The sequence below is a fragment of the Leopardus geoffroyi genome, chromosome B3 (genome assembly GCF_018350155.1).
Source record: "Leopardus geoffroyi isolate Oge1 chromosome B3, O.geoffroyi_Oge1_pat1.0, whole genome shotgun sequence".
NCBI lineage: Eukaryota > Metazoa > Chordata > Mammalia > Carnivora > Felidae > Leopardus > Leopardus geoffroyi.
Genome location: NC_059337.1, coordinates 41,817,039 through 41,844,843, shown reverse-complemented (window position 1 = coordinate 41,844,843; position 27,805 = coordinate 41,817,039). Strand labels below are relative to the sequence as shown.

General features: G+C 41.3%; 2 protein-coding genes across 13 annotated transcripts in view; one reads left to right on the top strand and one right to left on the bottom strand.

Moving 5' to 3' along the window:
• Positions 1 to 27,805, top strand: part of APH1B (aph-1 homolog B, gamma-secretase subunit) — a 137,959-nt gene that overhangs the window by 36,589 nt on the left and 73,565 nt on the right. For 4 of the 7 annotated variants that reach the window (XR_006704637.1, XM_045449487.1, XM_045449485.1 and 1 more), the window contains exon 6: positions 1,765 to 1,959. Coding sequence is in view for 6 of the 7 variants with exons in the window: in XM_045449487.1 (XP_045305443.1) it covers positions 1,765 to 1,932 (168 nt within the window). In the remaining variant the exon portion in view is untranslated. Of the gene's footprint in view, positions 1 to 1,764; positions 5,323 to 25,923; positions 25,943 to 27,805 lie in introns of those variants that run through there. The other 3 variants (XM_045449488.1, XM_045449483.1, XM_045449486.1) reach the window with 2 other exon arrangements.
• Positions 21,703 to 27,805, bottom strand: part of CA12 (carbonic anhydrase 12) — a 50,629-nt gene continuing 44,526 nt past the window's right edge. For 2 of the 6 annotated variants that reach the window (XM_045449480.1, XM_045449476.1), the window contains 3 exons: positions 26,084 to 26,116; positions 25,131 to 25,218; positions 21,703 to 24,284 (listed from right to left, as the gene is read on the bottom strand). In XM_045449480.1, coding sequence (XP_045305436.1) covers positions 24,212 to 24,284; positions 25,131 to 25,218; positions 26,084 to 26,116 — 194 coding nt within the window. In that variant the 3' untranslated portion in view covers positions 21,703 to 24,211. The remainder of the gene's footprint in view (positions 24,285 to 25,130; positions 25,219 to 26,083; positions 26,117 to 27,805) is intronic. The other 4 variants (XM_045449478.1, XM_045449482.1, XM_045449477.1 and 1 more) reach the window with 3 other exon arrangements.

Sequence of the window (27,805 nt, the reverse complement as noted above, 5' to 3'; positions counted from 1 at the left end):
ATACTAAGCAGCACAAACAATATATAAATGTTCTCAGGGCTTATTCTTCTCCTTTTCCTTCTTTCTACAGTAGCTCCCTGGGTAGAGACATGGCTTTAAATACCATCTATGGGGGTGCCTGGATCGCTCAGTCAGTTGAGTATCTGACTCTTGATTTCAGCTCAGGTTATGATCCCAGGGTCATGGAATTGAGCCCCATATTGGGCTCTGCACTGGGTCTGGGTCCTGCTCAAGATTCTCTCTCTCTCTCTCTCTCTCTCACACACACACACACACACACATTCTCTCTCTGTCTCTTTTTTAGAGAGAACTCTAAAAAATAATAATAAAATAAAAATAAGTTAAAATTTTTTAAATTTTTAAATTTTATGCTGTGGACTGTGCTTTTGTATTCCTCTTTCTAGCCTAGGCCTCTCCTCTGAGCCCCATGCTCATATACCTAATGTTTACCTGACATTCCGTCCTTTGAAATCTCACAGGCATTTCACTCTTAGCGTGTCCTTATTGGACTTGATTCTCACCCATCATTTCGAGCCTGGTCTTCCTCAAGTCTTTGTCATCTCCTTAAATAGCACCATCATTTACCAAGAGCCGGAAACCTGGAAGTCATTTTGGCCTCCCCCTTTCCCTCACATTGCATCCGTCAGCAAGTCCTGTCAGTTCACACTGCCCACTCTCTCCATCTCTACTGCCACCACCCTGAGTTCATCAGTCAGTGCAGAATCTTCCCAATGAGTCTCCCTGCTTTCACAGTTGCCTCCTCTAATCCATTCTCTGCAGTTTTAAACATCTAAGCCAAGTCGTTCAGCCCCTCCATGTAAGCCTGTTCTGTGACCCTCTGTTGCACTGAGGATAAAATTTACACTCCTTACCCATATGCTACACAGCTGGTCCCTGCCTTCCTCTCTGATGCCTCATCTCTTGTGCTGCCTCTCCATCCCTACACATCAGTCATAGCCCTCTCTCAGGGTCTCAGCTGCCCCAAACTCTTTGCTTTACTGCCATTCCCTCCCTCAGTCTACACGAGGCTGGCTCTCTCCTCCCAACTATGTGTCTCACTTTATGTGCCACTTACTCAGGACCTCTCCTGAGCAACCTCAATAGACCACCTTATTCTTACTTATCCTGGCACCATCACAATTAGAATTATTCTGTCTAGCATTCATCACAATGTGTAATTATTTAATTCATTTATTTGTTCTTTCATTACTTGTCTCTCTTCCTAGCATATAAGCTCCAGTAGGTAGATACTTTGGTCTTCACTGTTGTGTAACAGAGTACCCCTTGGCTTTTCATCGTTGTTTTTTAAATAAACTTTTGGAAGCCTCAGCAGTTATGCAGCTGAAAAAGAAATGCTGTGCCCTCTTGTTCCCTTAAATACTAAAGGTTCATACTAAAGTAACTTGGACGTGTCCTACTTTCTCGCAGATATAAAGAGCCAGCTAACACAGAAATTATTATAAACTGGGCCCAGATTATATAACATGTATCTTCTCTTGGGTATTCCATTAGATGCTGACTTCTAATTACCCTCTAGGTTTGGCATTTGAATATTGCAAAGCGCACACCTATGGGTTAGCGTCTGTTGATTAGGTTAGTTCTGTTCGTCTTTGTGGAACTCCGCAGTACATGACATACATCATATGTTTGTTGAAACACACCCCAGCTGTTGAAAGTATCCTAGATTTTCCTTTATCTTTGGTTACTCTACATGTTTAATAAGCTTGCTGTTACTACCCAAACTGCTTTATTTTCCTTTTGCAGACCTTCATAAGTCCTCATTATGGAATAAATTTGGTGTCAACATATATAATTGTGGTACTCATGGGCATTTGGGCATTCTTTGTTGCTGGCGGCAGCTGCCGAAGCCTGAAACTGTGCCTCCTCTGCCAAGACAAGGACTTCCTCCTTTTCAATCAGCGTTCCAGATAACCTCTGACAACCAGCACCTGCCAAACAGTAAGCTGCATCTTTAGAGGAAGCACAACTGTGCCTTTTTCTAAAAATTCCTTTTCCTGGTGGGATTTAGAAAAAACAAAACCCTCTAGATAAATAAAATATGACTTCATGCAACAGCTCTCTGGAAGGATACAGCAGTGGATGTACACATCCTGGCTGCACATTAGAATCGAATCCCTTGGGGAAGCGTAAAGAATATTGATATCTGGGCTTCACCCTCCACATATAATTGGTCTGGGCATTTGGTCATTTTTAGAAGCTTTTCCCAGGTGACTCTGATGTGCAGCCAGGTTGATAATCATCAGTGTCCAGATAGGAACTTTCTGAGAACACCATAAATGAATAAAAGTCCGATGTTTAGCCGTCTCTCAACTCAGCTTGTGCTGAGCAGGTAAATCTCTGACTGTCAGATCCTGCTTAGCCTTTGTCTTTTTAAGTTACGAAGTCACAAAACGCTAAAGGGCTCTCACCCCTGTGAACTTTTCATGTTCTTTATTATACCCTAAATTTATGAGAACATGGTAGGTTGTGCTTCTAAATGCAATAGTAAATTGCACTGACTATGATAATTTAGCCAAAGTAAGCTAGTGATTAACAAGTTGCATTTTTCCTGTAGTTTTACATTCTGGATTCTGCTTTTTGAGGCATTACTTTGTTCGTGAGCGTAGATTCAGTTTCTTTACCTAAAAATCAATTATTTTCTGATTTCTGGGAAGGTATGATAAACCAAGAATTTTTGTGCAACTTCCGTAAATCTTTCCTGGATTTAAGGCTTTTCGTGAGCTGTGCCCCGAGGCAGTGTTTACCAGCTGAGTGCTAGCAACCAGCTGGGCTAGTTGGGGTGAAGTCCATTGTTATATCTCTGAGCAGTTCTGCAGGTTGCTGAGTGATGTACCCTGGGACACGCTTCACTAGAGCTGGTGAAAGTTCAAAAGCATGAGGAAAACAAGCCAGTAGAATGATGTTGACACTTTAAATTTGCTCCTGTGATACTAACCAGTACTTTCTCCTCCTCACCAAGTGATGTAGTGCAGAATTAGAAATATGTCTTAAACTGCCAAATCGATGCTTTTACAGAATCCGTATAATCTTTAGAGCTAGCAAATGTCTCTGGGTTTTAGTAGCAGATACAACACTCCCTTTATAGGAATACCCAAGGTGTTCAGCTTCTGAGCAACCCTTTTGATTTCCTTTATAAAGAGGAAATGCCAGTGAATTGTGCCTTTACTAACTAGAAATTGCTCCCAGTTAATGGCTTTTAGAGAGTGGATGGTGTGAAATGAAAATTCCCTACACATTAAAGTGATAAGCTCAATGGATCCCATATGTGCAGTAAAACACCCAAAAGAAATGGGAGCAGCAGTGAGAGAGAGCTCACCAGTGCCATGACAGATGGAAGAATTGAACGGTACTGTGATGGGAAAGAATAACGAACATGGCTAAAGTGGAAATGTGGCCAGTGTTTTGGGCTAGCCATACATCATTCCAGGGGCCAGACCTTTCACATGAACTAGATCTTTATCGGTGAAATCTCCCCCCATGTTTAAATTATGAGAATTTCTCAATCTAGGGATTCAAGAGAAATAGGATTTCTAGCAAGGCTGTAAACAGTCCCATAGCAATTACAGTTATTACCCTAAAGTTCACTTCACAACACTAATACCGACGTTTCCACTGGAGTTTGCAGTTTTCCCCCTTTATACAAAGTTTTCCTTAGATGAAAAGAGCCACAGGAAGAGTCAAAGGCATAGAGACTGAGCAGTGAAATTTACTGTGCAGAGTTATGGGAAACAGGATACCCACTGAACTGCCCTTTATTCCTATAGGAATGTGGTGTTCTTTGATGAACAGAATAAGAAAAATACATAGTTGGTTATTAGTATTGACTTACACACCTCTTAAATGGATAGTCTGATAAAATATTTGATCTGTAAAGTATTGAAAAATCCGAGAATATTAGTTGTACACATTCCTGCTCTCTGAGGATATCCTCTGTGCTTTAATAGTTTAATATTAAGTAAAGAAGCTGGGATATGGTACAATCTTATTTATAAAAATTTCTCAGGCCAGAGGAAAATTTTCTTTGATGCTAAGACTCTTGTCTGAGGAAATTATTTTTGACTCCCTATGAATAAAGGACTTTGTAATCCTGATTTCTCTTAAAATGTGAGCATTGCCATAGTCAGCCTAGGCACTGTTGTCATAAATAGCCCTGATTTGCCTGATGCCAAGGACACCCAGAAGGAGAGGAGAGGATAGTATTCCTCTGTTGCTGTGTATATATCGAGGTGCCTTTTTTTTTTTTTTTTTTTTTTTTTTTTTTAACATTTGTTATCTATGGTGAGCCTTCTGAGCCCTGATAGTATTTGTAGAGGAGGTGGTATTGATATTTTATGTTTTCCTCCGCACAAAGCTTTCTCAGTTTGGAAGGAAATGTGGGTTATAGAGTTAAAGTTGACCTTGGAATATGAATATTGTTGCAGTGCTTGAATATTTTGCCATGTGATTAATAGAGATTGGTTTTGTTGCTCTCTAATAAATTTGTATTTATTTTGTATCCATTTAAGTCAGTAGTTGTAACTGCAGGAGTTTTGTTACCTCAATCCTGGCCCACCTGGCTGGTCATATAGTAAGTAGCAGTTTCTTTTAGAGCATCTAATGAAAACATGGCTGAAAGGAAATGATGATAATGGCAGATTGTCTAGAAAATGGTTTTTGTTCTCAATGTTAATTTTTTATTTTAAATCACACTTAAATGTTTGCTGAGAGTGGTAGATTCACATCAAAAATATTAGGTGTTCTTATCCATAGAGTTGGTGCAGTATAAGCAGTTGTTGACAGAAGCTTCCTCTTACCTGCTACTCCTCCCACTTCCCAGTCACCTCATACTAGCGCCAAGACAGGGATTAGCTGTCATTTTGGGCCTGAGGGCTCCAGGGAGGCCAGGGTGGCGGCCTGTCTTGGGCAGCGGCAGCCTGATCCCCAGGAAGAGCTCCTTGAAGGTGCTAGCTTTCGTTAGCTAACTGTTTCTTAGGCCCTGCTATTCCTAACTCTGGGTGGACCAAGTAGGTATCACAACAAACCAATTTTAAAGTGCTTTGCTTAGAGCATTTTGTTTATGATTGCAATGTTTACAGTTCTCATTTAATACAAGGCTTTACTTCTATTAAATTCTAGTGTTTAGAAAGGTGGGGTACTGTATGTATCATTTTTTGTAAGTATGCAATATGTATCATTTTATATAAGTTACGCCATTATGTCATGTATCCTTGTAATGTCAGGCCTTGCGTTCAGTACACAATGCAATAGACTCTTTGCAGACCTGTATTTTTCAGTGAACAATAAAAATATTGTTTGGCACTATTCATTTCCCATGTTTCCTCTTTTTGGAGTAGTGTATCCTTCAGTATGTGTTGTTACAGTTTTTGTCTCTTATAAAACTTGGCTGTATATCCTGTTGTTTATGACTGGTCAGCTCTGAGACTTTTTAAAGAGAAATCTTTGTTACCTTAAAATTCCTAAGGCCTATTTCATTTCTGTGTGTTCAGAAACAGTTTGGTGCAGAGAAGTTCTTTGAGGTGTTCTAAACCAAGTGGAAGATTATTCTTGAAGATCCTAGAATCACCTTGAAAAATCTCCTTTAAGTAGTTTTTTTAAAAAAGTTTGAGAGAGAGAGAGAGAGGGAGAGCATGAGCAGGGGAGGGACAAAGAGAGAAGGAGAGAGAGAGAATCCCAAGTAGGCTCTGCACTGTCAGCGTGGAACCCGATGTGGGGCTTGAACTCACCAAACTGTGAGATCATGACCTGAGCCTAAGTTGGACGCTCAACCGACTAAGCCACGCAGGCATCCATCTTTCTAAGTAATTGTAAAACAATGAATTTATAAAACAGCTAAAGATGGGAATTGGTTGACAAAGAGAGTATAGTTTACTTTCTACCCAGTGACCCTGAGCAGCCTATAGAGTCCTTATGTTTTTTTCTCTCCTTGATGTGGAGGCAGGGCAGCTGAGGGGTTGAGCTTGGCTTTCACCATCAGACAGGCTGTGAAGAGAATTGTTATGGCCTGAAACGCAAACCATGTGATACCTGTTCACTCTGGTTTGAAATGAGGCTGCTCAGGTTTATGTTGACTGTGTTATTCTGTGAAATAACCTCAGAGACCAAGAGCCTTTTGGTTGTAACTTGTAAGCCAGTGGAAGAGATGTACATTCTGTAGGTAATAGCCCAGATTTGTGTACAATTTTTTGGCCCCTTCCCACTGAAACTGTGGCTCTAATTTAATTGTTTGATATTTAGTTGGAACAAGGATTTCTCTGTGACCAGCCTCCACACATGAGAAACCTCCAATGGAAAGAAGTACATATTTTATCTTCATCTCATTGAAAATGTTGAATAGAAGGAGCTACTTAACTGGCTTTTGGATTTAGTCTTAGTAAAAGAACTGGGGACTTGACACATTCTAAGGCGACTGTAATTATGAGCCCTGAGCAGGTCCTGGCTTTAAGACTCAATAATACAAGGTACATGTTGCATGAGTGTGGCTCACTATAAACCTTTCTTCGATTTTGTAGTAAACCATTCTTTTTTCAGTGCTTGAGCAAAATCAGAGATGGAGTTTGTTGTGTTTAATCAGGGCCTAGCATGCACAGAACACTGTATTAGATACTTTAAAAAGATGGAAAAGAACAAGATGGTGGAGATCTTTGTTCTCTGGGAACTTATAATCTCACTGCACAGATTAAAACACATAAATACTACTTTAAGGCAACTAAAAATGTACTACCAATTATGAAATAATACAGAATAGCTTGAGTGCATGATACTTGCAATTTTAGTGGTAGATGAAAGGCATCTGGGTAATGGATGTAGCTCCAGAGGAGAAGGTGTGACTGAGGACTGAGGACTGAACCCTGGGAAACTCCCAACTGAGAGGTTGGAAAGGGGAAGTGGAATTGTGCCCTGAAGGAGGGAGGAAAACCGGGAGGTGGCCTGAGAGGGGAAAGTATGTCACATACTGTTGGATAATGAGTAAGGTGAGAAGTGAGAATTGATCATTGCATATGAAGAGATGGAATTTCATTGTATGGATGAACACCTAAATGGAGTGGGTTATAAATATTGGGGGATAAGGACGTAGACACAGCATATTGGGTACAGACAACCATTATAATTGTAGTACGGGAATGGGATGATAGCCTGAGGAGTATGAGGGGGCAACAGAGGGTGTCTTTCTTCCCCCCCGACCCCCATAATTTATCATTATAACAACATGTTTGTATGAAGATGGGAATTATTTAGTGGAAAGGGAAAATTGATTGATGCAGGAGATGGGGAGGATAGTTGCCAAAGCAAAGTACCTGAGGGAAGAATAGAGTGAAATTTTTAGTATTAAATGCTTATATTGGGTAAGTCAGAATGCTTAAAATAGATGACTTCAAGCTTTTTCTTAAGAAACTAGAAAAAGAGCAAACTGAAGTTTACAAAATAAGCAGAAGAAAGGAAATAATGAAAAGAATAGCAAAAATCATGTAGAAAGCAGAAACACAATGGAGAATTTTTTTTTTTTTTAACGTTTATTTATTTTTGAGACAGCGAGAGACAAAGCATGAACGGGGGAGGGTCAGGGAAAGGGAGACACAGAATCCGAAACGGGCTCCAGGCTCTGAGCTGTCAGCACAGAGCCCGACATGGGGCTCGAACTCACGGACCGCGAGATCATGACCTGAGCCGAAGTCGGCCGCTTAACCGACTGAGCCACCCAGGTGCCCCTGGAGAATTTCAATAAAACAAAAATCTAGCTCTTTGAGAAAACCACTACAATTGATAAAGCCCTGGCCAGATTGGTAAGGGAAAAAAAGAGGGTACAAATTATGACTATCACTACAGATCCTACGTTTATTAAATAAAAATAGAATATTATAAACAACTTAATGCCAATAAATTAAAAACTTAGATGAAATGAACAAATAGCTTTAACAACTCACCCAAGAAGAAATTGAAAATCTGAATAACTCTTCAGACTATGATAATTATTTATTAAACCTGCACACGATATATTGAGTAACAGGAACTGAAATAGGCTTTTAGTGTAAATTTTAATCTGAGCAGAAGTTGGATTGTATTAAATGTTTGTTGCAGCTCTAAGTACCAGAGGCTTCAGATTCCTCTAGTGTCCTGTTTTGGTCTCCCCTCTTGACTTTGGGCTTCTCTATATGCTCCTTGTCAAAGAAAGTCTGAGTCTTACAGCTCTTTCAGCTATAATCCACTGTTATTATGTTGGAAACCTATTGGTGTGACAGTAAAAGACTTAAGAGAAAGAAGGTGTCCTATAATCTTAAGATTAAATTTCAATTTTGTATTGGGCCTGCATCCTTAAACTAAGCATCTCTTAACTTTTTACCCCCCTGGGTAAGACAGGAAAGCCAAAGAGGGCTAGAGTGGGAGGAATGCCTTCCCCCCAGGTAGGATAAGGCTCTTATAAGGTCTTTTTCTGTGGAGAGTAAGTCTTTGTTATGGATAACACTGGGCATAATTTACAATATTTGATCTTACCCTTTCCCTGCCTGAGCCATAGGGGATGGTCCATGAGATTGTGGTCATGTTCCTAGAGGTAAAACCTAGAAAAAGGTGAGCCTCTTAAGACTGTGTGCTAGTCTTAGGGATTTCTCACTGTTAGGCTACTACACACTCAGACTGCAGCAGTTTGTTAAAATTAGCCTGTAAGTGTCCCTATCTATTTATGACTCTGGTGGCTTCTGCCCTAGGCAAGCAAATCTCAGTTGTGACTCTGCAGATTCCCCTGTCTTTCAAGATTTCAGGGTGGTGGCGTGTCCTGAGACTCAGTTCTCTAAGAAGTGCAAAGCATTATTGATTGTTAATTGGTTTAGTGTTTTCTTGTTGTAAGGATGGGAGCGACAACTTCCAGACTTTTTACTTATTGGAGCTAACCAGAATTCCCCTGTCTCTATTAAAGAAATTGAATTTGTAGTTTTCATGAGGGCAATTCCTAGAAGGCTTCATTGGAGAATTCTACCACACAGAAAGAAAAAAGGAGAAGGAAACAATACTGATTCTACACAAACTGTTCTACAAAATAGAAGGATGGCACACTGTCCAGTTCATTCTGTGAGCATTACCAATGATAACAAGACCAGACAAAGATATTATAAAGGAAAACAAAAATAAAAGCTACAGATCAGTATCTATCATGTATAAACATGTAAAAATCTTCAACAGTCTTTTGGCAAATTGAATCCAGTAATATATAAAAGATAAAATGCATGTGACCAAATGGAGTTTATCCCAATAATAAAAAATTAGTTTAACATATAAATACCATTCAGTTCACCATGTTAACAGACTAAAACAAACAAACATGATCATATCAACAGATCCAAAAAAGCTTTTGACAAAATCTAAATTCCATTTTTTAAATTAAACAACTCTCAGCAAACTAGGAATAGAAAGGGATTTCTCTGACCTGAAAAGAAGACATCTATGTAAAACCTATATCTAAGGCCATGCCTAATAATAAAGTACTGAATGCTGTCTCCACTAAGATTGAAAACAAGGCAAGAATGTCCACATTCACCACTTTGATTCAACATTGTACTGGAGGTACAAAAAGACAAAAGGAAATAAGTCATCGATCAAAAAGGAAGAAATAAAATTTTCTTTTTTCAGATAATATGAATTATTAGTGTAGAAAATCCTAAGGAAGCTACAGAAAGGTGATTACAACTAATTAGTGAACTTAGTAGGGTCATAGGATATAAGACCAACATAGAAAAATCAATCATGTTTCTCTATACAAGCAGCAAACAATTGGAAATTGAAATTGGTTGGCTCTCTGGAACTAGTTTGCTTCTCAAACTGTGGTGAAGGGCCATTTTAAAAAAAAACCTTCTAATTCATTGCAGATCAATACTTTTGTAAAATACAACAAAAATGAATTATTATAAAAATGTGATAAAACATTCAAATTACAAACCCAAAATTGTTGTTGTTAGAGTCAACAGATATAAAATTACATTCAGTAAATAAACCAAAGCAAACATAGAGGAAAAAAAGAATTACAAAAATGTATACGTTTTATTGACCATGTACTTATAGGCAGTTAATATGGAACCAATATTATACTCAAAACTTTCTGTTCTATAATAACTGAACAAAATGTCATAATGAAAAGGATATTCTCCATGTTGAATGCCTATTTAACACACCATGAAGCTATTTTATGTGATAAATAATCTTGTATCCTGTTTCTTAATTTACCTAGTCTATTCAAAGAATAAAGCATATTTATAGTATTTCCGTGTTTATCATACTAGTTACCAAAATATACCATAAATCTACAGTAATGGATATGGATAGAAGATTCAGGAGCAGGCCAATGTGTATATGAAAATCTAGTATATAATAAAACCAGCGTTTTAAATTAACAGGGGAAGAATCAGCTATTCAATAATTGGGCTATTTGATAATTTGATTATATTCGGGGGGAAAATGTACAGCCAGGTCTTTCACTTTTACTGTAAAACAAAATCTAAACATTAGAAATTCAAATGCAAGAAGTAAAACTATAAAAGAACTAGAAAAAAATTAGACTACAGTTGATCCTTGAAAAATGTGGGGGGGTAGTGGTGTTGACTCCCCCGCTCCCTGCATGCAGTTGAAAAATCTGTGCATGACTTTTGACTCCCTAAAAACTCAACTACCACTAGCCTTACTGTTGACTGGAAGCCTTACTGATGACATAAATAGCCAATTATCACATTTTATGTGTTATATGTATTACATACTGTTTTCTTAAAGTAAGCTACAGAAAAGAAAATGTTATTCAAAAATTATAAGAGAATGGGAATGCAAGCTGGTGCAGCCACTCTGGAAAACTGTATGGAGGTTCCTCAAAAAACTAAGAACTACCCTACAATCCAGCAATTGCACTACCAGGCATTTATCCACGGGATACAGGTGTGCTGTTTTGAAGGGACACATGCACCCCCATGTTTATAGCAATACTATAGACAATAGCCAAAGTATGGAAAGAGCCCAAATGTCCGTCGATGGATGAACGGATAAAGAAGATGTGGTATATATATATATATACAATGGAGTATTACTCGACAATCAAAACGAATGAAATCTTGCCATTTGCAACTGCATGGATGGAACTGAAGGGTATTAGGCTAAGTGAAATTAGAGAAAAGCAAAAATCATATACCTTCACTCATATGAGGACTTTAAGAGACAAAATAGATGAACATAAGGAAAGGGAAACAAATATAATATAAAAACAGGGAGGGGGACAAAACAGAAGAGACTCATAAATATGGAGAACAAACTGAGGGTTACTGGAGGGGTGGTGGGAGGGAGGATGGGCTAAATGGGTAAGGGGAATTAAGGAATCTATTTCTGAAATCATTGTTGCGCTATATGCTAATTTGGGTGTAAATTTTAAAAAATAAAAAAATAAAATTGAAAAAAATTATAAGAGAAAATACATTTATAGTACTGTACCGTATTAACATTGTAAGTTTACATCATCTGTTTACAAGATGAATTGTCAGTACCTACATCAATATTGCCTTAAATGATACAAAACACTGTAAATGTTATATGTATTACTAACACTAGACATCAAAAATGAAAACATAATGTGAAAAAGAAACTCATATTTATTTACAGGTGTAATAACTCATGCATTGAGAAGCAGCAATATGATTGCTTTATGGTAACCATATTTTTATATAATCAATAAGATTGCTTCATGGTAGCCTAGCCTACACTCTGATGAATTAATTGTTATAAGATTATTATGGCTTACAGTATTACAGTCATATTCATAATACAGTATTGGAAATATTGTTGCTAAAAAAAAAAACGCTTGTGATGATAGGCTGATATGCAGTTTCTCTAATTATAAGAAGCATACTATAATTCCTGAAAGCAAGATTATAAAACAGAAAACTAACACATTATTATCTTTATGTTAAATATCACTCACCTTATGCCTATGTGAGGATAGGCTCTCCACTCCCATACAGGTTTCACATGCAGTGTTCTATATGATGAACACTTAGGCGATGATGGTAATGGTGACACAAAATGTCTCACACAATTATTGTACAGTTGTTAGATTTTCATATGAAGACACTCATATATACATAACACATAAGTTTGTTGGCTGTACAGCATGATTGATTATTAAATGGAAGTGAATCACCATAAGGGTCTTCATCTTCGTCATCTTCACATTGAGTAGGCTGAGGAGGTGGAGAAAGGAAGGATCGGTCTTGCTATCTCAGGGCTGGCAGAGGTGGAAGAGGTCAAAGGGGAGGCAGGAGAGGCAGGCACACTCAGTGTAACTTTATGGAAATGCATCGCAATTTCTGACTTTTTGTATTTTCATTTCTCTAAAAATGTTTCTATCCAGTATCAATTGTTTTTCCACCGTTTGTTTTAGTTTCAGTGCCTGTATCGTAGAAGGGTCCATGTTGTAGAAGTCACAAGCAGTCTTGAATAATCAGAACCCTTCTGCCAGATTGTCTAACATCCACTTGTTTTCTGGCTTCTGTGACTCCTTCTTTGTCTCCTTCCTCATCATCTGGCACTATTTCCAAAGCATTCATTTCCATCAAGTTGTCTTCTGTTCATTTTTCTGGTGTGGTGTCTATTAGCTCTTGAATTTCTCTAAGATCCTTGAAACTCTCACCCTCCACCTTTTTTTGCCATATATAATCTCTAGGACTGGCCCTGTTGTAAATCCTTTGAAGTCATGTTTAACATCTGAGCACAGCTTTCTCCAGCAGGAATTTATTGTTCCTGGCTTGATGCTTTCATGGCTTTTTCTATAACAATGATTGAATCTTCGATGATGTGATCCTTCCAGACTTTCATAATGTTTTCCCTTTCAGGGTTCTTTTCCATAGTGTTGGCAATCCTTTCCATAGAGTATTATGTATAATGAACCCTAAAGGTCTTAATGACCCCCTGATCTAGAGACTGAATTAGAGATAATTGTGTTTGTGGGTAAGTAAACCACTTTGATGCCTTCTGTGTTGAGCTCATGGAGTTCTGGGTGAGTAGGGACATTGTCCAGTATCATAAGAACTTTAAAAGGCAGTCACTTACTAGAGATCCTGTCTGGCTCAGTAGGAACAGCATGCGGTTCTTGATCTTGGGGTGGTGAGTTCAAGCCCCACATTGGGTGTAGAGATTACAAAAAAAGATAAACATTAAAAAAAAAAAAAGCCTGGCTGTCACTTACTGGCAAGGTACTTCCTAACTTCAGGAACATTGATGGAACCAATCCAGAAAAAGAGTTCCGTTGTCCTCTTGTCGTGTAACCAAAAGATTGGCACCTGGTCTTTTTTTTTCCCTTCAAGGCTCTGAGCTGAGTAGCATTACAGATAAGGACAACCCTGACTGCATCCGCACAGAACAGTAGAGGTAGCCTATTCCTTCCTGCCTTAAATCCTGTTGCTTAATTCTTTATTAAGAAATGTCCTTTGTGGTTTTTCTTCCCCCCTAGAATAGGGCACTTTTGTCTGTATTAAAAACCTGTTCAGGCAGATAATTCTTTTTTCAACAGTGATTTTCTTAACGGTGACTAGGAGCTCATCTGTTGCCTCTTGGTTGGCAGAAGCTGTTTCTCTTGACACTTTTTAAGCCAAACCTCTTTCTAAAAGTATCAAACCACTCTGCTGGCATTAAATTTTCCAGCTTTCGATCCTTCGCCTTCCTTTTGCTCTGAGTTGTCACATAATCACTTTTCTTTTTCTCAAATCATGATTAGGGTATATAGGAATGCCTTTCTTATAGCAAGCCTGCACTCACATTAAGGGTGCATTTTCAGTACAAGATAAAGGTGTTTTGCAAAAAAGTGCAAGATATTTTGCACCTGCTGGCATAGCTGCAGTGACAGCTTTGTGAATTTTGGTTTTGTTGTTGTTTTGTTGTTTCTCACAATGGTCCTTACACTGGATTAATTTGCCTTGAAAAAGCAGGCAACCGCAGCTGCAGACCTCAAAGTATGGTGCAATTCCACTTTTTCTTGTAACGTCATGACTTCTTTTTCTTGGCAATGTTTCCAGCATTACTTAGTGGTACTTCAGAAGGGTCCTGTAGTGGTATTCAAGGTTTATAGTATTGCACTAAACATAATGAAAACTATGTGAGACCTGAGAGAGATCACTTTTTACTGTGATATGCAAAAATACTGGAGAGGTAAATTGGTCATGCAGAGACAATTAGCGTCACACAGCGTTTTAAGCAGATGCTTGCAATGCTTGAGTCCACCTCAATAGCAACAGGAGGTGGCTGTGAACTATTACAGTAGTACGTTATGTATTGCAGTTAATTTTATGCAGTTAAGATTTAATGCTGCATTTTTGTGTGTTTACATTTCTCCTGACTAATGGCGCCATGTAGGTAAACTTTAACTTTTTATGATAGATTTGTGTATTTTTCATGGAAATAAATGATAAAGTAGACCATTATCTACATCTTTTGTATGCATGACATACCTAACATTTTCTTAATTTTTTTTTTTATATTTCTAGGCTATGCAGTTGTCTAAGTTTTTTTAAATTGTTGCAAGTCTCCAAAATTTTTTCAATAAATTTATGGAAAAAAATCTGCCTGTAAGTGGACCAGCACAGTTCAAACCTGTGCTGTTCACGGGTCCACTGTGGTTTCATAATCTTAAGGTAGATAGAGTATTTCTCAGCACTTTACAATAAATCACAAAGGGGGAAAAATGGATGGATTTAACTGCATAAAATTTAAAACAGCAAAAGATACCCTAAAGAAGAAGACTGGGAGAAATATCTTTGGCATATATTACAAAGAATTGTCACCTATAATATATAAGAAGCTTCTATAAATAAAAAGATGACTGATTTAGTGAAGTGATCAAAGGAGGTCAACAGATAATTCACAGTATGTAAATGTAATAGCCAACAAACATAAGATAAAATGCTAAACTATTAATAATAAAAAAAAAACAGTTTTTAGATTTATCAGATTGTCACAGGTGAAAAAGATTGATAATATCAAGGGTGGTTAAACATATGGTGGAAACAGCATGTTGTGAGATAGCAAATTAGTACAACCTTTTGGGTGGTAATTTAGCAAAATTTATTGTATCTATAAAATGTTGAGATATGCATATTTTGAGCCAGCAGTTCCTTTTCTGGAAATTTATCCTATTAAAATATATCCAAGTGCAAAAGGATCTTGCATTAGTACTGGAAGGTAAGGAATTTGCAGTGTCTGTCAGTACAGCTTTGCCACAAGGAGCAGAATACTTTATAGCCATTAAAAAGAATGAGGATGTTCTTTGTTTTATTAGGAAACAAAAGCAAGGTATAGACCATTCTTCCATTCAGCACATATTTCTTAGGCTAGGCATTGTGCTAGATACTGAGAATACAAGAGTGAAAGTAGACAGGTATGATCCTAGCCCTTGTAAAGCATGCAATATGTATCCTATTAGTCCATTTTATTAAAAATTTAAAATAAATATTAAAATATGCACACACTTACATAAAAGCCAGAAAGATAAAACTAAATTACTAGCAATTTTTATTTTAGGAGTTAGGATTATGGGGGACTTTTGGTTTTATACATATATTATTTGTATTTTTTAATTAGCATGTATTGTTTGTGTAATCAGACAAAATGATAAGCCCTTTCATGATTTTTGTTGTCCTTATTAGAAAGTGGATATCATTCGAGGCCTTTCACAATCTGATCCCAACCACTTTTTCCCTATCTTTGTTTCTCACATGTTCTCAAACACATCCCTGAGAGCTCTTATTATCCACTGTGGACTTTCACACCTCTACCTTTCTGCTTTTGTTTTCAGTTTCAACCAGAAAGCATCCTATTCCTCCTTCAAGGTCCTGCTCAAATTTTACCCTTTGTGAAGTCCTTCCTGATTAGACTCAAAACAAATGGCTTTCTCCACTGTTATCCTTCAGCATGTATTTTCTTAAATCAAGGAATAATTTACATATGATAAAATGCACAGATTTAGAGTATACAGTTGGATGAGTTTTGACAAACGGAATCACCTATTTGGTGAACACCACATCTATCAAGATATAGAACATTGCCTTTCCCCAGGTGGTTTCCTCATGCTCCTTTCTAGTCTATTCACCCCAGAGGTAATTGCCAGTTACAACTTCTGTCGCCATAGATTAGTTTCACTTGTTTTGAACTTCATATAAATGGAATAACACTAAATGTACTCTTTTGTGTCTGACTTCTTTCATCCAACATAATTTTCTGAAACTGATCCATGTTTTTGTGTATATCAGTAATTTACAACTTTTTGCTAAATACCATTCCATCTTTTGGATATACAATTTGTTTATCCATTCTTCTGTTGATAGGTACATAGTATTCTTTTCATATTACTCTTCTGTATATTATGTTTAGTGTTTCCTGCTTGCTTCCCCAAAAGAGACTGTGATACCAATTATCACTGAATATAGGAACTCTATCTAAATCATGTTTGAATCTCCATCACTTAATCTATGCTTAGCAGACAGTAGTTATTCATTCAATTTTTGCTTTTGAATAAGGAGGTGTGAGAAAGGAAGGCAGTTAGTTGGAAATTACTTTGAGTGGTAGAGGAGAGATCAAGGAAAATGCTGTTCTGACAAAATGTGTGAGGTTTTCCACACCAAGCAATTCTCCAGTTCTCAGTGGACACTGTGTAAGTGTTCTATAATTTAACTCATTTCTAACTAACTCCCCAGACCCACAGGTTAAAGGCTCAATCCCACAAGACTGCCCCCACTTCAAACACCAGTTTGTCTGACACCAGTTTGTCCCAGATTGTCACTTGTACTTCTGACCAAGGTATAAGTTGTAAGTTTCCATGGCTCTCTTCTCAGTCTGATAATTTGCTGGAACAGCTCATGAAACTCAGGGAAACATTTACTTATATTGACTGCCTTATTATAAAGGATATTACAAAGAATACAGATGAACAGCCAGATAGAGAGGTACATAGGTCAAGGTATGGGGAAGGGGCACAGAGCTTCCGTGTCCTCACTGGGTGTACCACCTTCCCAGCACCTCCAGGTGTTGGAAGCTCTCTGCACCCCATGGTTTAGAGTTTCTGTGGAGGTCCCATTATATAGGTATGATTGATTAAGTCATTGGCTATTGGTGATTGAACTCAATTCCCAGTACTCCCCTGGAGGTCAGAGGATAGGGCTGAAAGTTCCAACCTTCTAATCACATGGCTGGTTCCTCTGGCAACCAGCGTCCCATCCTCCAAGCATCACCTCTTTAGCATAAATTTAGGTATGGCTTAAAGGGACTTATTATGAATAACATTTGGGATCTCTGTACCAGGAACTGGGAACAAAGACCAAACATGTATTTATTATTATATTACAGTATCACAGGAGATTAATCCAGATTTCACCCAGTGGCTAAGAGAAGGTGATAAGCTCCAAAGCATGCTTGTCCAACTCCATGAAAGATTGTACGTTATTTAGGAAAACTTTTTTAAAAATTTTTTTAAATGTTTATTTTTGAGAGAGTGACAGAGCGTAAGCAGGGGAGGGCAGAGAAGGAGAGGGAGACAGAGAAGCCAAAGCAGGCTCAAGGCTCTGCACTGTCAGCACAGGGCCGGACACGGGGCTCAAAACCAGGAACCATGAGATCACGACCTGAGCCAAAGTTGGACACTTAACCGACTGAGCCACCCAGGTGTCCCAGGAAAACTTTTCAAATGGTTATGTGTTGGGTGGCTGGGAAGGAAGGAAACTAAGGTGCATGAGAACTATTGTTGGATGTCTAGGTATCTTGGGAAACTAGTTTCAGCAGACGAATGAACTGGTTATATTACCTGACTCACCAGGAGAGTCTTTGCTTCTTGTAGAGAAGGTAGTAGACCCTGTCATCACTGACACAAAGCTCCTATAGAGGTCTGCATCTGTCCTTGAACCTGTAGCCCTGTGTTTGTTGTCTTCATTGCAGGTAATTAAAAGTTAATATTTGATACTAGTGAACTCAAGCAGAAACAATGACTTTGACTTCCAGTATCAAGAGGTCATAGCTGGTCATGTGAAGAGAGAGCACACTTCTTCCTGGGCTCCCACCCATAGGGTGGGTTCCAGGGAAGGTGCCAGTCCTGGGCAGGCTTCTTCTAGATGGACCAGGAGGATAAGCTCTCAATGGAAACTCCAGGACAGGGAAGGGTGTCATTTGGCTGTGTGGGCGCATATTTAAAGTGTAAAATTTGACCAGTCTTGACCTACGCGGAGAAACCATCATCGCAAACAGGATAATGAACGTATCCATCACCTCACCAGTTTCTGGTACCCCTTTGTAATCCCTTCATCCCCCACCTTCCACCCCCACCTCATCCCTAGGCGACAACTGATCTGCTGTCACTATAGTTTATTTTGCACTTTTTAGAATTTTATACAAATGGAATTAAAGTGTGTGTGTGTATGTGTGTGTGTATGCATGTGCACACGTGTGTATTTATTCTTTCTCTCCAGTTCAGCCATCAGATAGAGAAAGTTCAATGAATGCATCCTTGGGACACATTTGGTTTGCAGAAGTAAGAGGTGAGGGTTACATCCCAGGAGCTGTGCTGACTCCTTTTTCTACTTGCAGTTGGCAACCTTTGGACCGACTTTTCCTGAACAGAGGCCAGGGGTTAATATGACCAAGCAGAGTGGAGGCAGGAGGTGGTTGTTGACTTTTCAGAAATTGTTGGCACAAATGCCTTTATTGCCTTTAGCCTTTGGGGCTTTATGAGGTTGTGGCATGATTGAGATAAGCATAGTACGTTCTATTACAAGAAGGTGTTTTCATGTCACTGGAGCTGCGAAGGGCAGACCGTACTGTCACTGCAGATCCTAGAGCCGCAGGAGCTGTGTCAACTTAGCCCAGAGCAAGAGCCCTGGTTTGGTTTCCTACTTACAAGGGCAGTGTTTCCTCTTTCCCTGGGTTGTGAGATAATGGAGTGAAGGTACGTTCAGTCTAGGATATACAGGTGGGAGACTTACTGAAGCCTCCCTGGTTGACCTGCAGTCATAACAATATGCTGACCTGGTTGCAATGATTTGTTTCTGGTGAATAATTCTATTACAAGGCACTGTGGCCCTTATCCCTACCCATTCAATATAAAACGAAAAGGCACAGGTAGAGCATGGGGCCCCTCCTCTCCAGCACTGTCTGGGCCTTATGCCTTCTCTCCCACCCTCTCGTAGTGGAGTCTGAGCCAGATGACCATAGAGGATCATGCACTCCTGCCAGGCTGTGTACAATGTGGACGTAGATGGCAATGCCAGAATGTGCGGTGGGCACCTCTGCTTCCCAGCAGGCCTCTCCAGAGGTCTCCTTTCCTCGTCTCAAGACTTCCCCCCCCACCTGAATGGAAGGCAACTGACAGCCCCTTCCAATATGAGGGGCCAGGCCCAGCTGACAGTTCAAGGAACTCAGGTTTCAGGCATTTGCTGTCTTCAGGCTGGCCAGGACTGGAAGAGTGGAGACAAAGCAGCAATGTTGGGACTCTGAGATCAGGAAGAGGATGTTGTCACAGAGGTGGGGGGGGGGGGGGCGGGGGGGGGGAGAGGGGAGTTAGCACCTGGCACTTGGCCAGGGAAGTGCAGCAAGGTCCCCTAACAGGTTCACCAGGCATCCTTGTGCCTTTAGCTCAAACTCCTGCAAAGTCACCAGAATGCCCTAGATCGAGTTGCTACTGAGCACCTGAACCCCAGGGCCTGGCCAGGGGACATTGCCAGGGTGAGAAGGGCTGAGAGCCCCCATGGAGCTACAAGAAGAGGTGTGAGGGAAAGGAGATCTATGCCTAAGGCCTGCTGCTCTGTTCACCTTGTCCTGATTTTCTGTCTGCCCTCTTTTCTTCTGTCGTCCATATCCACCCACCTGGATTCCCCATTTTCTATCTCTCATCCCCCATCCCTTGCCCCTCAAAACTTTGTTCTTAGGTTGATTTTGCATGAAAGTTCTCTAGGTTTAACTCTCACAAAGGTTATGTCCCAGGAGGTGAGCGGTCCATATTTGCACAGTGGTTGTGCTGGCCTCTGGCCATATGTGCCTACTGAACACTTAGGATGTGTCTAATGAAACTGAGAAAAAACTTGATGTATTTTCCTTTTTTTTTTTTTAATGTGTATTTTTGAGAGAGAGAAAGAAAGAGAACAAGTGGAGGAGGGAGAGAGGGGAACAGAGGATCTGAAGCTGGCTCTGTGCTGACAGCAGAGAGCCTGATGCAGGACTTGAACTCTCAAACCACGAGATGACCTTAGCCAAAGACACTTAACCAGCTGAGCCACTGAGGTGCCCCTGATTTATTTTACTTTAATCACTTTAAATTTAAAAGCTGATAATTGATTCAGTTATTTGGAAAATTTTTAAGTGTGTTTGGAGCAACTCCTGGCATATGAATCTGCTTTTTCAACTGTAATTTTGTCAAATCTAAATACAGATCAATTATTTTCAATGAAAGTTCAGCATCTGAATCAAGATGTGCTATAAATGTAAAAATACACACTAGGTTTCAAAGACTTACTACAGGAAAAAAGAATGAAAATACCTCATATCAAAATATTGATTACAAAGTGTAGTGTTTTGGACCCACTTTTTTCCTTTTGGGAGGTGTGGCTACTGTGAATGTTCATGTGTCTTGCATTATGTTGTCTTGTATTCTGTTGGGCTTTGTGCTCCAGAATGTCCATATAGCTGGATTTACAAGAGGAGGTAATGGCCAACCTGAAGAAGGACTTGAGTGTCACCTGGCATCCCATGGCTCTTGCCACCTCACATCCCTGATCATCACCCCTGATGAATCTTGGGTTCAGGGAGTGGGGAGAGAGGCTATGGAGAGACGAGGGAGATGATTTCTGTTGCTCGCCCCAGCCTCCCCTCCCGTCGCCCCAGCCCCAATGGGAATGAGAGTCACAGGCACTCTGTGTATGCCTCGCTTCACCTGTCCTCACCCCAGAAGGATGCTAAAGGGGGCAAACTCAAGAATCCCTGTGTTCTGACCAAGAGACCATCAGAACCTGGAGGGGTTTATAGTGTTTCTATTCTAAAGCTGGGTCCACTGTTTTATCACCTACTGGAGCAAAATTACCCTTGGACAGTTCATCTGTTTCCATCCTTGGGCAACTAAAGTGAAGACTGGAAGCTTTTCTAAGTAACTCAAACAATTATGTAACCGGTACAAGACTGCCTCTTTTAGCAAACCAGAATATGAAATCTGGAATTAGATAAAAATTATATGGAAGGCGATAGCATGTTTTGAAAAAAAAATCCAAAATAGGTAGCAGGCAAGCTAAAGCAGCTACCAACCTACTAAGTGCAGTAGCTACTAAGACCCGTTCTCTATATTCATGTCACTTTGGTTAGGAATGCCTCCCTCTTTCCATCCATCTGTTCAAATGTGACGTATTCTTTAAGGCACAGCTCAGATACCCACTTCTCTCTGAGCATTTCCCTGATTATTCTAAACTTCCCAGCTGTACTCCCTAAGCAGCTGTGTGATCCTAGGACTTTACTGCACATACCATAGGCCTCCTTCCTCAGTAAAATGATTAAATACATCGGTGTATTTTCCTTTGGAGCCGGGTTCTAAGACCTGGATGCAGGTGACATCATTATGATCAGTTACATGTCACCATAGACCAGGAACTACAAAGTGCTTTGCCAACAGTAATGCTTAGCCTCACCTCCAAAAAATCAGTCTGATGTGAAAAACATTTTATTTATAATTTCTCATATTTATAGTTTAGGTCTTCATTACAATCATTGTTTCAATAAATACAGAAGTGCTAAACGTCATCATCACAGTGGCCCATGATCCATCCATGGCACAGGAATGGAGGGGTGCTGCAGACCCCACTGCTCCCCAGCAGTGCTCAGGAGGACTTCAGAGAGTTTAGCAAAGGGGAGAAGAATCTAAGGTCTGAATTTGAAATAGGATTAATAGTGAATGCAGCAAAATCCTAGAATGTCTATTAAGGAAACAAGTATAAGTTACTGTTTTTACCAGATGGCACTAAAGAAACAGAATACAGAAACTCAGGTTATCCGTTGGTGAAGCAAAGAAGCCAGGGCCTTCCGTGTGTCTCTTTCCCAGTCTGTGCCTGGTTTTTGTGATCTCTGCCTGCTGTGCACCCAGCACAGCACCGGGGCCCTCCACCAGGTGCATGGGAGACAGAGAAGCGTCACACACCACAGTCTGGGTTCCTGTAGTGGCCACTGGTGTCAGTGGAAGGAGGGAGAATCTGAAGAAAGGCTTCCCAATTCCAAAGCTGCTGGGTCCTCAGAGGTCCCATAATGATTCACATGGAAGTTGACAGTGTTGATTCTTGGAGCCTTCTGCCTGCCTCCCTAGTGTTGCTTTATCTCAGCCACAGGGCAGGAAAAATGCCAGTTTTCATGGCTCAGTAGATCTCCCTTTCGTTGAGCAGCTGTCATGCCAGGTATGATGATCTCTTTGTTCTCTTACAAAATTTGTTCATAAAAGGTATAGAGAGATATTCCCATGGCTCTGGAGTGGTTTATGTTGGTTTCTGATAGACAACTTTGGGCCAAGGCCAAGAAAGCATCCCCTAAGTCACATTGCTCTGTCATGAGGGCTGTCCCTACTGTCATTTGATCAGCATCAGGCATGCTAATGGCAAGGTTGGGATGCTGCCCCAGGCTCCAAAGCTGTCAGAGTTCTCATCCACACACATCTGAGTGTCCATTAGGTCTTTGATAACTTTGTTTAGCAAACTAGCTACAAAGCCACGGGGCTTGCCATCGCTACAAAAAGTCATGACAGTAGAAAAGGGAAAAGACTTCTCAGAGTCAGAGAGAGGAGTAGAGGGAAAAAGATGTTATAAAGAAATCTGTGCTTTGATAGGACATTCCATGCTGTCAAAATGAGACCAGGAATCAGAAAGCTGTCTGTGAACTGCAAGGTGTTGGCCTTGAGAGGTTGGTGCTGGAAGCTCCTTCTCAGTCACTGAACTAACTGATCTCCATGGGGCTCTTACATCTAGGAAAGAGTTAAGTCTTTTCAGAAACTGCGACTTGAGTGGAAGACCATGAAGAATCTTTGTAACATTCCATTATTATTGGTCCCTAAATACCGTGGTGCCCCCACCCTGCACAGATAACTTCCCGCTTTCATAGTTCGAAAACAGATTTTAACCAAGCCCCCCCCCCCAGATTTTAACTCAATATCCCCCAAGTCAGAGAAGTAAGAAGTCCCCATTCCATCCAGCTAGGCACTAGAGATACCACAGAAGTGGCAGAAATGAAATTTGGGCAAACGAGATGAAGCTCTTCAATCGTTTTGCATCTGCCTGTTTCCTGTAGAGTTAAAAGCAGTTTGGGTCATCTCAGAACTCATGTCTAGGAGAGAGAAAGCACCAACACATTTTCAAGGAATAGCCTAACCATGTATAAAGTGTGTGGAGTACAAAGCATAACTGCCCCACTGACAGGAGTCTGGGCTTGACCTTAATATTCTGTCCTTCTCACACTTATGGCTTGACAGACAACTTCTGACTCCAAAGTGAGGTTCCTCCAGACCTTAGGTGTCTTCTCATTCTCTCCCTCTCAGGTCCCTTCACTACATTTGAACCAAAGTACAGGACTTTGGAAATGCCTCTACTGTGTTTCAAAGAATCTCTCTTGTTTTCTTTTGTCTCTGATACCTTGACCCTTCCTGAATCATTCTTCCTTCCAATTGTAAGGTCAGACCAAAGCTTTTGTCATAGCAGGAGGAAATCAGAGGAGAACAACAACCCCTTCCCTGAGGAAAGAAACTGAGTCTCAAAAGCAAATCCTAAGCAGAGAGTGCACATCCAGGTCTGAAAGCTTCGACAAGAAGCAGGATTTCCAGGATCCTTGAAATCACACTCAGGTGAATCCCTGGGTCAGAATGCTTTACAGTCACTAACAGCCCCCAGTGAGTGACCTGGCTTGTGCCCCCAGAATCCAGACAACTTAATGGTCCACACAGCTGAAGCAGACTCAGAGTTTCTGCCTCCTTGGTGAGTTATTCCCATCCATGCATCGCACTGGCCGGTGGCCGTGGCATCAGGATGGCAGGGCACCCACCGAGAAGCGCCCCCATGGGTCTGGAGTGTTTGTGGGTTGAGCGTCAGAGAACCTCAGGTATTTCAAGTGTCTAGGGAGCCACATTGTGTAGTGTCCAAACCAGAGTCCTTCCTTGGACGTGCCTGGGAGTTCTGGGGCCTCAGGCATGAGCGTCGGTCTCCTTCTTGATGGCCGGTTTGTAAATGACTCCTTTGTTGTCACCTTTTTTGCTACTGGAACAGGAAGAACACACATTTAGTCTCAGTTAAAGAGAAGAGACAGGCAGAGAGTAGCCTGACTCAGCTATGAAATAAGATGAATTTTAGGGGTCAGATTCCTTTCTTAGGGACCTTTCCCCAGTTCTGTCACTCTTGGGAGGAATGCCCCCAAATAAAGCATCAACCAAAAAGGAACCTCATCTGAAGAGCTTGTTTAAATGTAGACTTTTTTTGAGCCCAACCATCAGAGACTGATTCAGTCTGGAGTGGGGCCCAGGAATCTGCAACTGTTCTCTTTTAACAGCTGACAATACTAGACCTGCATTTTGAAGAAGGTCTCATTACTACCCTGACTTCAAACCTTTGATTGTGTGTAACAAAGCTCCTGGAAACTTTTGTTACAAATGCCAGAAGAAATAGATTTTATAAAAACCAAACATGACAATAAAAACATGAGCAAAGGGCATTAACAGCTAATGTGAGTGATGAATCAAGTTTTCCTTCTTTTTTCTTTTGGGGTTCAGAGAAGAAAAATCAGATTTAGAACGGAGACAGCCTTGCAGCTTGTATTTAGCCAAATGGGGCCTCCCGCGCCCCAGTCGAGAGACTTGTCTCTTGTCTAAGGTGTTAGCTGGTACAGCAAGGCTGGCAGACACACCTCCAGCTCTGAGCATCAGGATCCTTAAATGACCAGCATCTCCTGCAGAGGATGCGAGGGGCAGTTGTGTTCTGGAAACAGCACCCGTAGGATAAGTGTTGGTGACAGGGGCCCTTCGTTCTGCAGGCTGCCTTTCCAGGCAGATCAATCCTCATGGACAAATAAGCTACCCACTCTCATTTAGAATCAAAACCAGCTCCTACCTCTTCTTTCTTCTGAAAAGCCAAATGGACACTGCCAGGACAACGCAGATGCCAAGAACGCCAGCCAGGGCCACTGAAAGGATGATGCCTGGTGAAGAGGCAATGAACACAAATTACCTTCCTCCCTTCCCCTGCATCTCGTCCCATGGCACATGGATGTGAAGTCATGTGACAGCTGTATAATCTGCCACAGAAAGGTGTCATTTCCCTATTTCTGTTCTCAGGTTCTGGTCTTTGGCTCAGCAGAACTGGCTGGAGTACTTAGGGGGAGGCCATTTGCAAACTGTAGTGACTCTTCAAGGGTTCTCAAACTTATACCAGGATCATCTGAAGAGCTTGTTTAAATGTAGACTTTTTTTGAGCCCAACCATCAGAGACTGATTCAGTCTGGAGTGGGGCCCAGGAATCTGCATTTTTACCAAACAAACAGCTCTAGCTGATGCTGATGTAAATGGTTCATGAACCATACTTTGAGAAACCCTGAGCTACAGAATAAGAACTTACTCTGTCTTTGTTTGCTGGATTTAAGGCCCATTGGGATGCCTCTATTGGCTTTTCCCCCGAGCTCCATTGCACAGTCCTAAGCAGTCCAAGACAACCAGGGGTCCATTGCCAAGATCACCTAGCCAGTCACCCAACCTCCACACTGGGCTCGGGCATGTTTTTTTTCAGACAATGGCTTCCCACCATGGCCAGCAGGTCTTGGATAGCTCGTTGAATGTACACATGCTATAGAGTGATTAGGTCTTTCATTAGGGAAGCATTTGATTGGCGGTTCATCTTTGAATCACAGAGTGACCTGAAGGTAAGACCCACAGCAAGGAGAGGACCGGGAGCCAGAGCAACAGCACAGAGAAGCAGGGAGATTGGGCTGGAAGTATCACAGGCCCAGATCACACCAAGAATCACAGAGATCACCCAGCTGCAGCATGCAAGGCCAGCAGGCCACATACCCAGACTCAGTCCTGTGTAGGTAAGGTCTTGCACTTCAAAGGGGAGAGGAAAAGGTTGAAAATTAACCAAGTCAAACCATGGTGGATTTGACCAGTGTGCTGAACATTTGGTTGGAAGTACAGGGCTTATACAGACTTTCTGAGAATATTCATTCTTGACTCAAGTGCCTGATGGTATAGAGGGAATTGCCCACCTTGGAAGTTCACAATGTGATCCTCCTTTCCAATTTTTGTCACAGCAGTCTTTTTGCTAGGGCAAGACTTCAGTTTTTAGTACAACATGGCTAGAGTGGAACATAAGGAAGGGTAAGGATCAGAGTCTCCTTGGGCAAGCTATTATCTGCTGCTTGGATACCTATCCCTCTTCATCTGTAAGGAATCTTCCAGGTTCTGGCTGTCTGGGGCTGGCAGGGCTTAGGTGGAGCCTGTGGCTAGACTTCTGCTCCATCCCTGTCTAGTCCTGTTATCATGATTTGGTTTTGTTTTTGCTTTGGCCCCACTGGGCAAACTGGAGATACCCCTCCCTGATACTAGCCTCCCTTCTCTGATGTGGAACAAGAAGATTATGGCTTCTCTTAGTGAGTTCCTTAGGGGGTAAGTTAGGAGTCTTCAATGGGGCTGAAATAGTGCCCAGCTATCTAAAATAAAATCCCATAGTCAGCCTCCTAGGGACCTCCCTGGGGGAGGGTAATGGGTTAGCCCATCTTTTTGAGTAAGACAGTGGTGCCCAGTCATGAAGCTCCCCTGGGTAACCCCAGCATGCTCCTTCCAGGTTCTTAGAACTACTCCCCATTCTCCTAATCAGGTCCTGCATCTAAAGAAAGTCTCTGTTACACATACCCTCTTGTCTGGTGGTTTTCTGACCTTAGCAGAAACTTCTAGCATATGTGTGTATGTGTCGTGTGGGTGCTTGTTCCAGTTCACATTGGAAGCCAGAGTTGTGCTCGGAGTTGTGGCCACCCAGCGTGACACTCAGGAGAGCCTGTGCCCACAGAGCCCACTCTGAGACTCAGACCTTGGGAGAGCCCTGGCCAGTTGTGAGATGTCAGCAGAGGGCCAGGGACTCAGACTTGGGGGCACTTGACACCCTGGGGAACCAGACCTGAGACTGCAGGATGAGGGTTTTTTTGTTCACCCCCTTCTCCTGTTATGTGGCCGGAGTCTGGTTGATTCCCCCAGAGCCATCAGCCCTGTGTCTTTTCCCGGCTGTCCTCTTCCACAGTCTCACACTGACCCTGCAGCCTCCCTCATCCAAGGCTGGCCCCTAGGAGTCTCTGGTCTGGCCTCCCCAGGTGGCCCGAGGCTGTTGTCAGAATAAGCAGAGCCGGTATGGAGAGGAGCTATCCACAAAGTACAGGGTGGCCTGTTCTCTTGGCTCTTGCTAGCCATCAGCAGCCCATGGCCTCCCAAGTGGCAGAGAGACTGTGGCTCCGATGGCCTGATTCCCTGCTCCAAGTCTCTTCTTGTAACCTGAATACAAGGACCAATCTGTGGCTTAGGGAGACACTCAGGATATGAGTCTCCCCTGAGGAGAGTGTCCAGATGTCTGTGGTACCAAACTAGTTCTCGCCACATAAGACCATCACTAGTAAGCCTAACCACTGGCTAAGCCGCCCCAACTGAACAGTTTCTAAAGTCATTGCTTTCACAGTCACCTCAAACATCCTTGAGAAACACACAGGGCCCCGGACAGCTGAGCAGCCCCACTCCAGACTGTAGGGG